Source organism: Sciurus vulgaris (genome assembly GCF_902686455.1).
Source record: "Sciurus vulgaris genome assembly, chromosome: 15".
NCBI lineage: Eukaryota > Metazoa > Chordata > Mammalia > Rodentia > Sciuridae > Sciurus > Sciurus vulgaris.
Genome location: NC_136476.1, coordinates 45455286 through 45472077, shown reverse-complemented (window position 1 = coordinate 45472077; position 16792 = coordinate 45455286). Strand labels below are relative to the sequence as shown.

Here is a 16792-nt window from a genome sequence, read left to right as displayed (position 1 = left end):
ACAGAGTTAAGTGTAGATGCCTCCACCATGGGAGGTCGTCAGTGCATGCCCCCCCACCCCCACTTCTCACATTCCTTGATTAGTTCTAATTATTGCTTTTCATTGGATTTTAGTCTAATGAATATTTTCAAAGCACGTGATGTGTGCTTTGCCAAGGTTCAAACGAAAATGAGGTATGATTGATCTCTTCAAGAGTAGTCTCATGCTAGAACCAGGAATGTAATAAATGAGCCACGGAATGATCTGGAAGGTGCTACAAGCAGGAAACGAAACTGGAAAAGGAGCACCTGAGACCTCTGGCAGAAGAGGGCTGGGGCAAGGTAGGGGATGTCTCTGAGGAGGTGACAACTGACTGAAGGCACTGAAAGGTGATGGAGTTGGGAGAAGGGTGTTCTGGGAAAAGGCGCCAGCGAAAGCATGTGTATGGGAATGGCTGTGGGGGCACCAGGAGGGGAGGAGCCATGGGTAGTACGGGGTGAGGCTGGGCGTGAGGAGTCCAGCTCAGGAAACACAGGGTACGCTGCAGGTGGGACTTCACAGGCAAGTCGCAGAGAGCCCTGACAGCTCTGTTGGGTAAAGGTCACCATCCTGTGTCGGGGGTTGTACCTGGCGCAGACCAAGCTTGGTCTGAGGAACCCTTGACACAGGTTGCCTCTTCCAGATCAACAGAGTGGGGAGGACACTTGCTCTCTGACGGTCTGAGTTTCCACATCTCCCAAGCGAAGGTGTTGGACTGGATGATGTGCTTGTTTCCTCCCTGCCTGAGCAGTGGTCTTTGCAACTACTATGGTGATGTCAGTTTTTCAGAGCCTGTTTCATGATGCTTAAAGTCAGCCTTGAAATTGCTATGCTGGCATGATGACCAACACCTAGTAAATATCTCTTTCTATGTATATTTCACATAAAAATTAGACTGCTAAAATGTGCAATGACATAGTGCTGTAAAATAGGAATTGGAGTTGGTTTCTTGGGAGTCTTGACTGGGTCAGAAATTGTTCATGTGATCTAGCATAAGTGATTGTATTTCTTTTGACTATTCCCTGTCCTCCATGAACCAGTTAAAAAAGTGGGTGAGCAAATAGACCATATGTTATGCCACAAAGCAGCCCTTAGGAAATGCAAAAAAAAAAAAATAGAGCTACTGCCTTGTGTTCTATCAGATCATAATGGACTGAGAGTAGAAATCAATGACAAAATAAAAAACAGAAATTACTCCAACACCTGGAGACTAAATAATATGCTATTGAATGAAACATGGATAACAGAAAACATCAGGGAGGAGATAAAAAAATGAGGTCAATGAGAACAATGATACAACATATCAAAATCTCTGGGACACTATGAAAGCGGTACTAAGAGGGAAATTCATTGCATGGAGCGCATTCCAGAAAAGAATGAAAAGTCAACAACTAAATGACCTAACATTACAGCTCAAAGCCCTAGAAAAAGAACAGAAAAACAGCAAAAGTAGTAGAAGACAGGAAATAATTAAAATCAGAGCTGAGATCAATGAAATTGAAACAAAGAAACAATTCAAAAAATTGACAAAACAAAAAGTTGGTTCTTTGAGAAAGTATACAAAAGAGACAAACTCTTAGCCACACTAACAAAAGAAGGAGAGAGAAAACTCAAAAGTACTAAAATTCATGATGAAAAAGGAAATATCATGTCAGACACCACTGAGATACAGAACATGAGAAGCTACTTTGAAAATCTGTATTCCAACAAAATAGAAACTACTGAAGACATTGACAAATTTCTAGAGACATATGCTCCTCCCAAACTGAACCAGGAGGACATACACGATTTAAACAGATCAATATCAAACAATGAAATAGAAGAAGCCATTAAAAATCTACCATCCAAGAAAAGCCCAGGACCAGACGGATTCTCAGCCGAGTTCTTCAAGACCTTCAAGGAAGAACTCATTCCAATACTTCTCAAAGTATTCCAGGATATAGAAAAAGAGGGTACCCTACCAAACTCATTCTATGAAGCTAATATCACCCTCATACCCAAACCAGGAAAAGACACATCAAGGAAAGAAAATTTTAGACCAATATCCTTGATGAATATAGATGCAAAGATCCTTAACAAAATATCAGCAAACTGTATCCAAAAAACATATTAAGAAGATCATGCACCACGATCAAGTGAGGTTCATCCCTGGAATGCAAGGATGGTTTAACATCCGTAAATCAATAAATATAATCCATCATGTCAGTAGACTTAAGGATAAGAATCATATGGTTATTTCAATTGACGCAGAAAAAGCGTTCAACAAAATGCAACACCCCTTCATGCTCAAAACACTAGAAAAATAGGGATAGTAGGAACATATCTGAACATTGTAAAAGCTATTTATGCTAAGCCCATGGCCAACATCATTCTTAATGGAGAAAAACTGAAACCATTCCCTTTAAAAACAGGAACAAGACAGGGATGTCCTCTTTCACCACTTCTATTCAACATTGTCCTCAAAACTCTAGCCAGAGCAATTAGGCAGACTAAAGAAATTAAAGGGATACGAATAGGAAAAGAGGAACTTAAGCTGTCACTATTTGCTGATGACATGATTCTATATTTAGAGGATCCAAAAAACTCCTCCAGAAAACTTCTAGACCTCATCAATGAATTCAGCAAATTAGCAGGCTATGAAATCAACATGCATAAATCTAAAGCATTTTTATATGCAAGTGATGAAACAGCTGAAAAGGAAATGAGGAAAACAACTCCATTTGCAATAGCCTCAAAAAAAAATAAAATACTTGGGAATCAATCTAACCAAAGAGGGAAAAGATCTCTACAATGAAAACTTCAAAACATTGAAGAAAGAAATTGAGGAAGACCTTAGAAGATGGAAAGATCTCCCATGTTCTTGGATAGGCAGAATTAATATTGTCAAAATGGCCATACTACCAAAAGTGCTATACAGATTCAGTGCAATTCCAATTAAAATCCCAATGATGTACCTTACAGAAATAGAGCAAGCAATCAGGAAATTCATCTGGAAGAATAAGAAACCCAGAATAGCTAAAGCAATCCTTAGCAGAAAGAGCGAAGCAGGGGGTATCGCAATACCAGACCTTCAACTATACTGCAAAGCAATAGTAACAAAAACGGCATGGTATTGGCACCAAAATAGACAGGTAGATCAATGGTACAGAATAGAGGACACGGACACAAACCCAAATAAATACAATTTTCTCATACTAGACAAAGGTGCCAAAAATATGCAATGGAGAAAAGATAGCCTCTTCAACAAATGGTGCTGGGAAAACCGGAAATCCATATGCAACAGAATGAAACTAAACCTCTATCTCTCACCCTGCACAAAACTCAACTCACAATGGATCAAGGACCTTGATATCAGACCAGAGACCCTGCATTTTATAGAAGAAAAAGTAGGTCTAAATCTTCAACTTGTTGGCTTAGGATCAGACTTCCTTAACAGGACTCCCATAGCACAAGAAATAAAAGCAAGAATCAACAACTGGGATAGATTCAAACTAAATAGCTTTCTCTCAGTAAAGGAAACTATCAAACAATGCAAAGAGAGAGCCTACAGAGTGGGAGAAAATCTTCATACTTCAGATAGAGCACTAATTTCCAGAATATATAAAGAACTCAAAAAACTCTACATGAAGAATACAAATAACGCAATCAAAAAATGGGCTAATATATGAACAGACACTTCACAGAAGATCTACAAGCAATCAACAAACATGAAAAAATGTTCACCATCTTTAGTAATAAGAGAAATGCAAATCAAAACTGCACTAAGATTCCATCTCACCCCAATTAGAATGGTGATTATCAAGAATACAAGCAACAATAGGTGTTGGCGAGGATGTGGGGAAAAAGGTACAGTCATACATTATTGGTGGGGCTGCAAATTAGTGCAGCCACTCTGGAAAGCAGTATGGAGATTCCTTAGAAAACTTGGAATGGAACCACCATTTGACCCAGCTATCCCACTCCTTGGCCTATACCCAAAGGACTTAAAATCAGTATACTACAGCGATACAGCCACGACAATGTTCATAGCTGCTCAATTCACAATAGCCAGACTGTGGAACCAACCTAGATGTCCTTCAATTGATGAATGGGTAAAGAAACTGTGGTATATATATAGAATGGAATATTACTCAGCTATAAAGAATAATAAAATTATGGCATTTGCAGGCAAATGGATGAAATTGGAGAATATCATGCTAAGTGAAATAAGCCAATCTCAAAAAAGCAAAGGACGAATGATCTTGCTGATGAGTGGATGATGACACATAATGGAGGGTTGGAGGGAGGCAAGAATGGAGGAAGGAGGGACTGTATAGAGGGAAACGAGGGAGGGGTGGGGGGTAAGGAAAAAATAACAGAATGAATCAAACATCATTACCCTTTGTAAATGTATGATTATGCAAATGATATGCTGTTACTCCAAGAAACAACATGTATCCCATTTGTTTACAATAAAAATAAATTAAAATTGGAAAAAAAAAAAAAAAAGTGGGTGAGCGATAAGAGTAGCAGCTGACTCATAGAGTTCCTGGAAGTTTTGGTCTGTGGATATCAAGACTTCTTGAAATGGCTAACAAATGGAGAACAGTTTCAATTTAAAAAGAGCTTCTATAGATTGAAGAAGTTGAATATCTCATGCAACCATAGGCGTTCTTCCTCTACCCTGCATCCCCACAAAAGCTAGGCAAAGGTCATTGTAACTTCATTTCTTAAACCAAATATGATTTCAATCTGGAGTCTCCACCTACTTCCCTTTTTGTTTCTCTCTAATTTTTTTTTGAAAAAAAATTATGAGTATTAATAAAAAGTCAGAGACCACAAAACAAAAAACCAGAAATAGAAAACATGCATCATTACATTTAGACAGAAAACAAAATAAGTGGATCGAACTATATATACTACCTGTGACTTGAAAAGAATTAGCCCTCATCATACATTAATATGCAACAAAGTTTTAAGAGACTTTTAGGGCTGAGGCAAAAATGAACTGACTTCTCCACTCTGGTAGAAAGTGATGTAAAGCATGTGAGCAACACCATGGGGTAACCCACAAAAGAAGGCGTTAATTGCTGTCTGGGAGCTGAAGTTGAAACTTGAAGGATGCGAACATTTGCCAGGCATACAAAAGCAGAAAGCATTTACCAGGGAGAAGAAACAGCCTCCGAGAAACTGCTAGACCCCAGCCTCTTAGAGACCTCCGGAAACCCAGCCGGCCCGGCCGGGGTGGTGGGGATTAGCAGGTGAGCAGAGGGAGAAGGGCCCTGGCTCCCAGCAGCGTGTGTCAATCTGCAAGGTGTGGGACTGTTGGCAGTGGAGAACCAGGTACAGACCATACTGTGTGGCACAACCAAGTCTCTGCTTTACTCCTTCTGTTAGGAACACATTTTTTTTTTTTTTTAAAGTCCAGTGTTTAAAAAGAAAAAAAATCTTGATCTACAAGTGGAGTAAGGATCTATGAACATTTCTCCGAAAAGCCTCATCACGGCCGCGGCAGCCGTTTTAAGCACCTTTTGGAGTTCTTTCAGTTGATCTGCCTCTGGCATTCAGTGACTCCTACAATGGCAACGTCGTCTTAGCGTCCTACTTAAAAGTTTTTGAACTACTGTCCCCTTGAGGAAGGAATGTGTCTGGCCCCGCTGGAAGCCTGCGGGAGGGCTCTGAAGGGGAAGACGCTGGTTTCCCCGCCCCCGCGCCGCCCCACACCGCAGACTGGCTTTCCTTAAGCGGCGGATTGGCGCCACCCAGTGGACAAGTGCTAGAATACGACTATGAGGCTTGTAGATTGTTGAAGGGCGGATCCAATTGAAACGTCAAGTTGCCGATCTGCCATTTCACCATTCTTTCCCTGTAAAATTTAACGGCCGTCTCCCCTGCATGTTGAGGCAGCACACTGTGAGGCAATCCCCAGTCCTAGCCTTTCACAAACTAACTCAGTGACCTTGGATAAATCTATATCCTCTCTGAAACTGTTCACCCTCGCCCACCTTTTTTTTTTTTTAGCCCTTCCATATTTTTAGTGTCCATACTCTTTCAGTGGTACAATTGTTTTAGTATTTATTCATTGCAATTTACAATTCAAATTGGCAAAAGTCCAGGTGGAGGAAAAAATGTCTCTGGCATCTTGAAAATTCAGGAATGATTTACAGCTTTCTATAATTAACTTATACGTGGATAGCACTTGAATGCATATTTATAAGAACATCTGAGAAACTTTAAACTAAAACTGCATGGTGTAGAGAAAAGAGCTTGCCTTTGCAGCCAGATAGGCTGAAATTTAAATCCCACACCTGCCACATTCTGTGTGACTTTGATAAATTACTCTCCTTCCCTGAACTTGTCTCCTCATAAGGTCATAGAGTTGGCACATCTTTATTGTTTCAGGGTCAGGGTTATGTGATGTGACACCTGTAGAGCAGCAGACACTGATACACAGGCACCTCTGTTTAATGGACACAACTACTCCTGTTTATGCTCAGCAATTTTCCTGTTTACTGTAAGCAAATCATTCTGCCCAGAGATCAGGACTCTTCTGCCAAATGAAGATCGTAATTCATTCTTAGAGTTATACAGATGCATAGACATAACCACCCAAAAGCATCTGGCACTTTATAGGTATTTAACAAATGCTCATTCCTTTCTTTCTGAACATGCTAATCCACTGCAAATAACTACAGTATTTATTATAAAACTAAAATTGTGTCCATCCCATATATGCTCTTTTTCTCTCAAATATACACACATACCCTTGTTGCATTCCCACATTATTTTTCCCATCTGTCATCAAAAGTTAACCCATTCTCAAGTCAAGTGGCCCATGCCTGTAATTCCAACAATTTGGGAGGCTGAGGCAGGAGGATCACAAGTTTGAGGATAGCCTCAGCAACTTAGAAAGGCCCTGTCTTTAAAAAAAAAAAAAAAAAAAAAAAAAGTTAATGGAAAACACAAGAGCCTTTGCAAAAGGCACAGCAAATTTGCTGCAAAGTTGTCATGGTTTATTTCTATTCCTCACACCAGACACATGGGTCCCTTTTTTTTGCACAGTTGTGCACTTACCTGTCCACATCTTGCTATGGTCATGACTCCCTCTGCTCCAGCCATAGCAGCACCAGATCCCTCGTCAGGTCTCACCTCTCCATCCCCACTGGTCAGTTTTCTCCCTCCTAAAGTTTGGATCCATCTCAGTGGGTCATCAGAGAAGTCCTCCAAGGACTCCTCCCCACAGCAAGAAAGGACTGCCACCATGTTTGTGCCTCTGAACCATGTCTTTCTGTAGGAAGAGATCAGAAAAAGAATTAAGGTATATGGAGCCCATGCATTTGTTAATACATTTGACCTTGCTGTGACCTTTTCAAGTCCGTATCACTCTCTGCATTACAGATGAGGACACAGAAGACCTGTTCACTCCTTGATCAAACAAACACTGATTGCCAGGCTCTGAATGCAACCACAAACAATGGGCACAGCCTTCTCTCTCAGATCCTACAGGAGCCTACTAGGGATGAATCCAGGAGGAGGAAGGGAAACAATAGATGAGTCCAATGGTGAAGAAGAATGCTATGGAAAGGTGGAAGGGGGAATATGCCCCGTCTCTGGGCTTTGGGAAGATGTGTCTAAAACAGGGCATTTCAGTTAAGATCTGCAGGTTTGGGGAGATCACACAGGTGGGCAGCATGTGGCAGAAATGGGACTGAAATGCAGGTGAGCTTGGTTGCCCCATACCTCCGAGCCCCTCCTCTGGTAAATTCTTGCATTGATGTCATGGTGCTTTGGCTTGTGATCCACTCCTCTTTCTCCTCCATAGATGGCAGCTACATGAGCAGAGCAGTCTTGTCTCCCAGGCATCTACACAGCATAAGTAATATGTATAAATAAATGGTTGTTTAATTTTTCAATATATGCATTTGTATGTAGTTATCTATATTTAATAATATTACAGGAATGCAAAAGTGCCTTGATACTGCACTGTATGTTATTTCTTTAACCATCACATTTGTATGGCTTGAGAATATAAAGACTCTCAGCACGTGGGCCCTTCCATGTCCAGCTCTTTTGACTCAGAGGTTGCCTGTTTTGTAAGCCAAGGTGGCCCAGGTCAGCTTGTAAAAGATGTAGCAGCTGCAGTCAGTTTTGCAGGAGATGCAACTTGGAAGCAACTCATTCATCTAATTAAAATGACGTTGTCCTTGTCCTCCCAGAATGCTGAATGGCACAGAGCTCATTTTCAGCTTGCTTCTCACACTGTCCTTGGAGATGAAAGAGGGGTCCCTAGCCTTTGCCCAGCATAGTGCTAAGGATGGGGGATACAAAGGTGAAAGCACATGGACTGATCTGAGGAGTGTTTCCTCTTCCTGCCACTTAGTAACTTGCAGTCCAGTGGGGCCAACAGATGTGCCCAGCAACCATACACGCTCACAAAGTTCCCAACCAGTACACCCAATGCTAGGACCAGGTGTGCATAGGTAGAGGGGAGCGGACATCTCCACTGTGGTTGGATAAGGTGCCAGAAGGCCTCTCGGCAGGTGGGAGTCCTCTTTTCTGAGTTGGGGAGATGAATGGCAATTAGCCAAGTGAGGAGGGGGTAGGCGTGATGTGGAAGGAACGGGCCATAGGCAAGGAACTCAGCCCGTGCAGAGTCCCAGAGGAATAGAAGGACGGCACATGTGGGATCTGTGACTGCCCACGTGAGCCAAGCACATGATGTCAGACATTTTGGTATAGTCTTCATTTCCATGAAGAATGTCCTCTCTCCCGCTTTTTTCTTGACTTATACATATTGAAATTATTCTCCATTCTCCCATCTTGGATTGAAATTTAGCTAAAGAGAAGTTGTTCCCTAAGAATAGCAGTCCAAATCCAGTTTTCATATTGGTTGGCAAGTGATGCTTGGCTTCCCATGGGGAGACAACCCGGAGTGGTGGGGACTGGGACAGTCTGGAGAATATTTTCTCTGTCCAAAGAGGACAGCCCTTCTTCAACTCCAATTTTTCAGAAAAAGCAAGCAACTTGGACTTTTGGCAAGATAGTAAAACTTTTTAAACAAAATTTAAAAAATCAAATCAATAAACCTGCGGTCTGAACAGAACACATCCTCGTGCTGAACCCTTTTCATGGGCTACACTTGCAACCTTTGGTTTCAAGGGTCTGCAGGTCCTGAGAATATCTTCAGAATCCTTCATCACATCATTACTCTGCTTATAGTTTCATCTAACCGTCCTTCTCTCTTTACTTTCCAGAAAGAGATGACGAGCAGGATGTGTCACTAAGGCTCCATCTCAACCTTTGGAAGAAAGGAAAGCTGTTTCCTCCTGGAGCTCTCCGTGGACAGAAGGCAGAGCTCCCTGGCTGAAACGATGCACCTACTTCCAGGAGCAGGAGAGGTGGAGTCGAGCAGTGACCCCCCAGAGACACGTTCCCCACTCACTTCATGTGCTCTTAACCCTCTGAGTGCTGCTAGCCCAGACCTGTGGATCAGAAGACCACAATATGAAAGAAGGACCAGCCCTTGACCCTTCCGGCTCAGGAAATGTCCAGGAGGGGCCCCCGAACTTCCGTGCGCGTCATGGTTCTGCCTGTGACCTGCCGCCTAAGCTTTACTGGAATTCAGGTTTTGAGACTGAGATGTTTGTTTGTACCTTTCCACTGAGCTGTCTTGTCAGCTGGCCTACTTTTCTGTCATTTGTTTTCTAAGTACCGAGTGAATTTTGGAACTTTGGACACACAGCAAGTTTTTCTATAAGAAACCTTCCTTTGGGGTCTCCGAAAGCTCCCATGCTGATCCTGTGGTTTAAAATTGTGCAGGGCTGTGGAGCTGGGACATCTGAAGCCCATTTGTCAGCATCCATGCCATTTCCCTAAGAAGCAGTTATATCAGGGACCACTCCATGGCCTGGCTTGTCTCTGCTACAAACAGGGTCTTCACACGCTAACTCTGGGGAAGAGTCTGGCCACTAGCAGAAAGCTAACAAGTTACCAGTTTGCCCGGATCAGAATGTACATTTTTTTTACAACCACCATCAGTCCTTGACTCTTCTGTTGATATTTTCCTGTTTCCCAGAAGAGAGAAATAAAAGAAAGTTACAAATGACCAAGAATGGTCAGTAAGATCCCTGAGCCACATTAGTGCGGTGTTTGTTCTTTAAAGAGCAGGGAGTCCTGGCTGGACCATTGGCTATTTGGTGAATGTCAATGATACACCCAGTCTGTTGACTTGTAACCTTCCTCACTGGCCCTCTGAGCTTGAAACCCAACTACTTGCCTCTCCTTCTTCCACACTCTGCCCTCATTTGCCATGTTGAATTATGGCACAAAATTAGTTTCTGGACTGTGCCCAGTTTTCAAGGTGGCAGTAGAGCTGGAGATAACTTCCTTCTTCCATCCTTTCCAATTTTTCTCTTCCAGTAGGTGATCAGAATGATGCATTCTGCACTGCGTCCTGCCTTTGAAACCTAACATAGTTGTAATTGATGAAATGTCGACGTCTCTGATTCATTCACAAACCTGTGGTCCTGTCAGCCCAGCCTGTGATAAAGGGGTAATAATACTTCCAGGAATATTTGAGTTTAAAAAAATATCTGTTGGTGGAGGGAAGTAGATAAGAATGTATTAGCACATTTAATATAATAATGATTAAAAGACAAATGAACAACTCTGGTATTCTTTTATTATACATAATGTGTTAACATCATTTGTGGCTGCTGTAAAAGTCTGGAGGACATGAAATCTCTGTCCAAACCAAGAAAGGGCTGACTATGCACAGTGGCCTTCTACACTGACCCAACCATGCGGACAGACCCTTGCTTCCTATCTTATAAACATTGTCTTATGGAACCCAAACGCGGCTACCTCTCTCCGTGTTGTTCACGCTGGTCAACGATAAACTTTCTTTTTTATCTTAAGTAATTTTGACAGGCCAAGATAGGCAAAAATTTTTCTCAACATCACTTTTGGCTGGAAAGAAAAGAAAAAAAAAAAAAAAAACTGTCTTAAGGATACAGAGAAACAAGAGTCCCTAAGTCCTGATCTGTGCAATACACAATACCACACAGGAATGCAGGATGGTGGGACCGAGAAATGACAGAGTGGAGCCCGTGCCCTTGAGATCTTTGTAGCTCTGTGCCATGGAATCGTAGGATGTTTGTATTTAGAAAGTTGAATATGTTCCTGCATTTCAATGATGCTTAATCAAGTGGAAGGCTAGAATCTGAAGACGTTTGTCATTAATATTTTAAGGTTGTTGTCTACTAACTATGAAATAACTCAATTTAAACATCCAAATATTGTTTGAACTTCTTGGAACATTCTCCTCATGGCTATATTGCTAATTGCACTAATCAACTCTTCTAGAATAAATTCTGGAAAACTGCTCTTGTATTTTTTAATTACAGGGTGTTCCTATTCCCACAGAACTTTGTTTGGCAAATTCTAAGGAAAGTCTTCATTGACAATTTTTAACTCTTTGGACTGATTTCATCTTCCATGAATCTCTTACTGTAAATGGCGAATCTAAGCTTCTGGCAGCCCCTGGTTGTCTCCATTCCTCTGGGTGAGAGATTGCAACCCTGCTTTTTTCTCTTAACCTGGTCCCTTCTCCTCCTTTTCCCATTTGGATGGGAGCAGGGGGAGCGAAAATTTCAAAAGTTAAAAGATTATCATAAGCATCCTTATACTTTTAAGTGCATCAATTAGCAATTTGCAACATTTTCCTTCTTACTATAAATACATGTTCTGAGTGCTGAATCATTTGAAAATAAAATGTAGACATCATGAAACTTAAGATACTTCATCATGCTCCTCCTATTAATATGAACCTTGTCCTGACCATCTTCAATGTCATTATCACCTCCAAAAAACTGAACACCAACACAGTATATATCTATGGTATAATTCCTATTCAAAATTCTTCAACCATCTCAAAATATTCTTTATAGTTTATTTTTTTTAAATCCAGGATCCAATCAAGAATCAAGCATTGCCTTTCATTGTCTTTCTCTTTAGTATCCTGTAATGGACTAGAGTTTCCCTTTTGTGTGTATGTGTGGTGAGGTATGTTTGTGGGGCCCTGCGGTGTGGTATGTGTGTATGGTGTGGTGTGTCCATCAGTTCATCACATCATCATTGTTATTATTATTATTATTATTCATTTTCCTACTGGGGATTGAACCCAGGGACACTTCACCACTGAATGACATTCTCAGTCCATATTTTAATTTTTTTTTTATGTTGAGACAGGTTCTCGCTAAAGTGCTGATGCTGGCCTTGCAACTTGCTGGGATTTCAGGCATGCACCACTGTACCCAGCTGACTGACATAATTAAAGAGTTCAGGCCTGTTTACTTGTGGAATGTCCCACAATCTGGAGGATTTTATTTTATTGGTTGGTTTCCTGATTATTTCCTCATGAAATTTAAGTTAAACTTCTTTTTTTGCAAGAATACTATATAAGTCATGCTTCTTCCTATTACATCACATCAAGAAGCATGTCAAATCATGTCTAATCACCTCTTTTCATAATATTGATTGGTAGATGAAGTTGCTATCTGCCTGGTCCAATCATCATCAATTTCCACAGTTCATTATTAAGCTCTGCAATTCACTAAGCCTAGTTTCTATAGCTGTGAGGTGATACATGTAAACATCCACTTCTTAACTACCAGGGTCCATGATCCCCAAAGATAGTACCCACTGCAGTTAAATGGTATACCAGTGGTAAAGGATTCATGCCTTTCCATTCAACAGTAGGAAGAGAAGCATTGACAATTTCCTGTGTGGGTGATACACGGGCATGCTGGCTAATGAGAATTTGCATGGTCCCAAAGCCAGAATTGAAATATATGTAACATTGTTTTTCCTCCTATCCTTAGTGACTTCCCACTCGGGTCCATAGTTTATTCATAGAGAACCTTCTTGTTGAGAGTGATTTAAAAATGTTTTTTGGATGGAGAATCTTAGATATTACAATACGTTATAGGTTTCAAAAGGACCATAGCACATAATCAAATACAAAGTATTTATGTAGAACTAAAATCTTATAAGGGATGGAATAAGGGGTTGGGAGGACATGACTAGGAATAAAATGCCTACAAAGTCTCCTCAATGGAAAAATAATGAAAAAAAAAATAAGTAGATTAAGAAATGCTGGTCTAGAGTCATTCTTGCTCCTTAGATTGCCAATTTTTTCTTCCCTGAGTGTTTTCTCATTTCTCAGAACCTAGAGTCTCAGAGTCAGACGAATGGGAGGAACTTTGAGGGATGTCTTAATCTATCCCTTCTATCTCCAAGGCCATGTCTCTCAGGCCATGTCAGTGACATTCCAAGTAAAAAATCTATTCTCCTCTCACAGATCTCCAGGCATAGAAATTCTGCAGCATCCTCTGGCAGACCCTACTGAAACTTCACAATATCTGAAATTCTTCCACTTTGATTCCAGCAAAGTACTCTGAGTTTCAGCACATCTTTTGTGTCCTGCCTTTAAAAAGTCCAGAGACAGTGCAGTATAAGTAATTATTTAATAAAGAGAACTGCATTTTCACATTTATGTAGTTTTTCAGGATTGTTCCCATGGTCCTTCAGTTTTGTTTCCTTTAGAGTTTTCCCAACAACAGCACCTTCTTGGCTGACCTGTTGCTAACCATTTCTGTAGTTCAACTGGAAACTTCCCAAAGCTCTCCCTACGTCTGCATTATGAATACCACCAACCACCGACCTAATAAGAAATTAGTTCCTGCCTTCAAGAAGCCCTGTTGTGTCTTTGCTAAGTTGTGACTTGCTTTCTATACACTTACAGAATGTTTTTTATATTTTAATCATCCATACAGTACTCTTCACTGTATTCTGTTCAACCATTTTTGTTAGCTTCCCTGAATTTCCTTTCTTCCTACCTTTAACAGCTCATTAGATTACACTGTGCAGGTTTGGTTGTTGTTTCCAAACACTTCTTTAATTGGGAAAACATTAAGGAACTAGAATAGAGTTCCATTCATCTTTTTATGTTGGTTTACGCCAATCTATCAGTGGTGGGAGCATATCACTTTCTATGGTCTCTAACCTTCCATACCCCATGAATATCACACTGTAAGAAAAAAATATCGTAGGAAAAGTAAGGCCATGTCTTTAAGACATGGGTAAAAAGGCACAATCACTAAAGGGAAATGGAGATGTGATCTGTGTAATACCATTTCCCTCTTGCTCTGATCACTTTGGTCTTTGAAGAAACTGGTGATTCCTAGAATTAGCCAAACAAAGTGTGTTTTGAAATAATGATTGCTTTCCTGCTTTAAAAAATATATCGGCAAAACACTCTTATAAAACCGATTTCCCTCTGGGCAGGTATTAATTCTGGGTAAGAATTTTCAGTGACATTGTATAAGGATTTGTATAACATAGAGGGAAAAGTCCATTTCTAATCAAACAATTAAGCTGTCATACTAGCTTCTTGTGTTCTGAGTCCAGAGTTTTCTTGTATCTTTTTTACATACATCTGGAAAAAGTGTTGACTATATTTTTAGTTTCACTTGTGATTAAATTAAGGGTTTGGCTATAAGAAAAATAGACTAACAATTAAATCAACTAGAAAGCAAAATAAAACTAAAGGATATTTATGAAATCAGTCCTTTGTGGGCTTGGAAATTCAAATGTCACAAATAAAAGACATGTAACCATCATCTGGTCTGCCTATTTTAATGCTTCATTTATTTCTTTATTTTATTTAATAATATTTAATTAATATTTATTTTATTTAATTTCTTCATCTTAAAATTGTCCTGGAATAGATAAATAAAAGGACAAGTATAAATTCTATAAAAGATAATTCAAAATTCATTTGAAAACACACATGCACATATGCACATATTTGTATTTAGAAGTTCCTTTATCCTATTACAGAATTTTCCAAGAGGGCATCAAGCATACAGTTTAGTTTCTCAACAGATTAGTGTTAAACATACTTTTTTCTTGTAGTAGGTTTTAATATTAATTTGATGATATACCTGATATATAGAGATAATAAAACTAGATCATAGAAAAAGTTAATTGACCAGAGTACATAAACTCTGGTTTTAATCTCTGGTTGGCCACTATTTTACTTATTTTTTTTAGGTAGTTTAATTGCTCCATGCCTCGGGTCTGACCTGCACACTGGGGTTATAGATTTGTTCATACATGACTTATTTTAGGAGAATAAAGCAACATATTTGAAAAGATGGTAGTATATATAAATTCTACACATTGCTATATTAATAGTATACTTAATTATTGTAATAATTATGGGTGACTCCAGTAAGATCCACTGTTGCTAATAGTAATACTGGAACGCTGTATCTGATAAAAGCTATTCTGCTAGATAAAATTAAATGAAGTAACAAGTTGATTTCTAGACACAGAGCAGTGGGGAATGAGGCTTTGGAATCCCATCAATGCTACAAGGTATTTCTGCTTCTCAGTTACACAGCCTGAATGTGGACCCAGGTAGAACAAAGGTAGACTGAATGTGGCTGACAAGTGTACTGCACAGTATTGTTCCAGAGAGACTTTCTGTTTTTCTTTTTAAATTTGTTGCCATTTAAAAATTGGGAAATTTGACACATAAAAATTCAGAAATGTGGGTTTCTCCACATAAAGCCAGATTTGGCAATACCAAGCTTTGTTACTCATGGCAGAAACTGGCCGAGAAGTGGCTGAATCACTGAGATAGCATATGTTCTCTTCAGTTTAGCCCTGCTGCACTGTGAGGCTGACTGGAAGTTACTGTTTCTCTTTGCACCTATGTACGTATCAGGTTGCACAACACATTACATCATGTCTACAAGGGTCACACAGGAAACTGTCATCTTAATTTTCAAATTCACCCCCATTGAATATCTTCTATATTCTTTATTCTTTATTTTTTCCTAGAATAACATTGTATTAAAAATGACAAATGAAAAAGTCACAGAAGAAAATAAATTCAAACCAGATGCCTTAAATCCACCACCCAACAAAAATCAGTACTCCATAGAAACTCAGTTCCTTTATAGAAATTAAAGAGGTAATTAAACCTGTCTAGTCTTTATTATACAGTTTTTAACCTTCAACTCTTTTTTAAAATATTTTTTAGATGTTGATTGACCTTTATTTTATTGATTTATCTATATGTGGTGCTGAGAATCAAACCCAGAGCCTCAGATATGATAGACAAGTGCTTTACCACTGAGCCATAACTCCAACCCTCAACTCTACTTTCAAATAAACTTATTCAGTTCATTGACCAAAATGATAAATAAATGTCATTGAAAAGCAATGGGAGTGTTATTTATATGGTTTATCTAGGTTTACTTTTACTGTTAATAACTAAAAAATCTCATTGTTTTAATATAGCATTCATCATCTAATTGAGTTTTCATGAAGACAAAACCAAGCAAAAAGCCAGGCACCATGGCTCATGCCTGTAATCCCAGCACCTCGGAAAGAGAATTGTGAGTTCAAAGCCAGCCTCAGCAGACGTGAGGTGCTAAGCAAATCATTGAGACCCTGTCTCTAAATAAAGTACAAAATAGGCTGGGGATGTGGCTCAGTGGTCGAGTGCGCCTGAGTTCAATCCCTGGTATCTGTCGTAGCCCACCCCCAAAATAGCAAAAATTTCTAGTATTTAATAGATTAAAAACTAAATGAGGCCAAGCACATTTGGCCAATGCCTCTAATCCCAGCAGTTCAAGAGGCTAAGGATCACAAGTTCAAAGCCAGCCTCAGCAACTTAGTAAGGCCCTACCTCTATATACAAAAAGGGGCTGAGGATATAGCT

The 16792-nt window shown here is 39.8% G+C and overlaps 1 protein-coding gene across 2 annotated transcripts in view; it reads left to right on the top strand.

The window, feature by feature from the left end:
- The window catches only part of MOB3B (MOB kinase activator 3B), a 187057-nt gene extending 172379 nt beyond the window's left edge, over positions 1-14678 (top strand). For both annotated transcript variants that reach the window (XM_079112367.1, XM_079112368.1), the window contains one exon: positions 9252-14678. In XM_079112367.1, coding sequence (XP_078968493.1) covers positions 9252-9281 — 30 coding nt within the window. In that variant the 3' untranslated portion in view covers positions 9282-14678. The remainder of the gene's footprint in view (positions 1-9251) is intronic.
- Positions 14679-16792: the final 2114 nt, after the last annotated feature.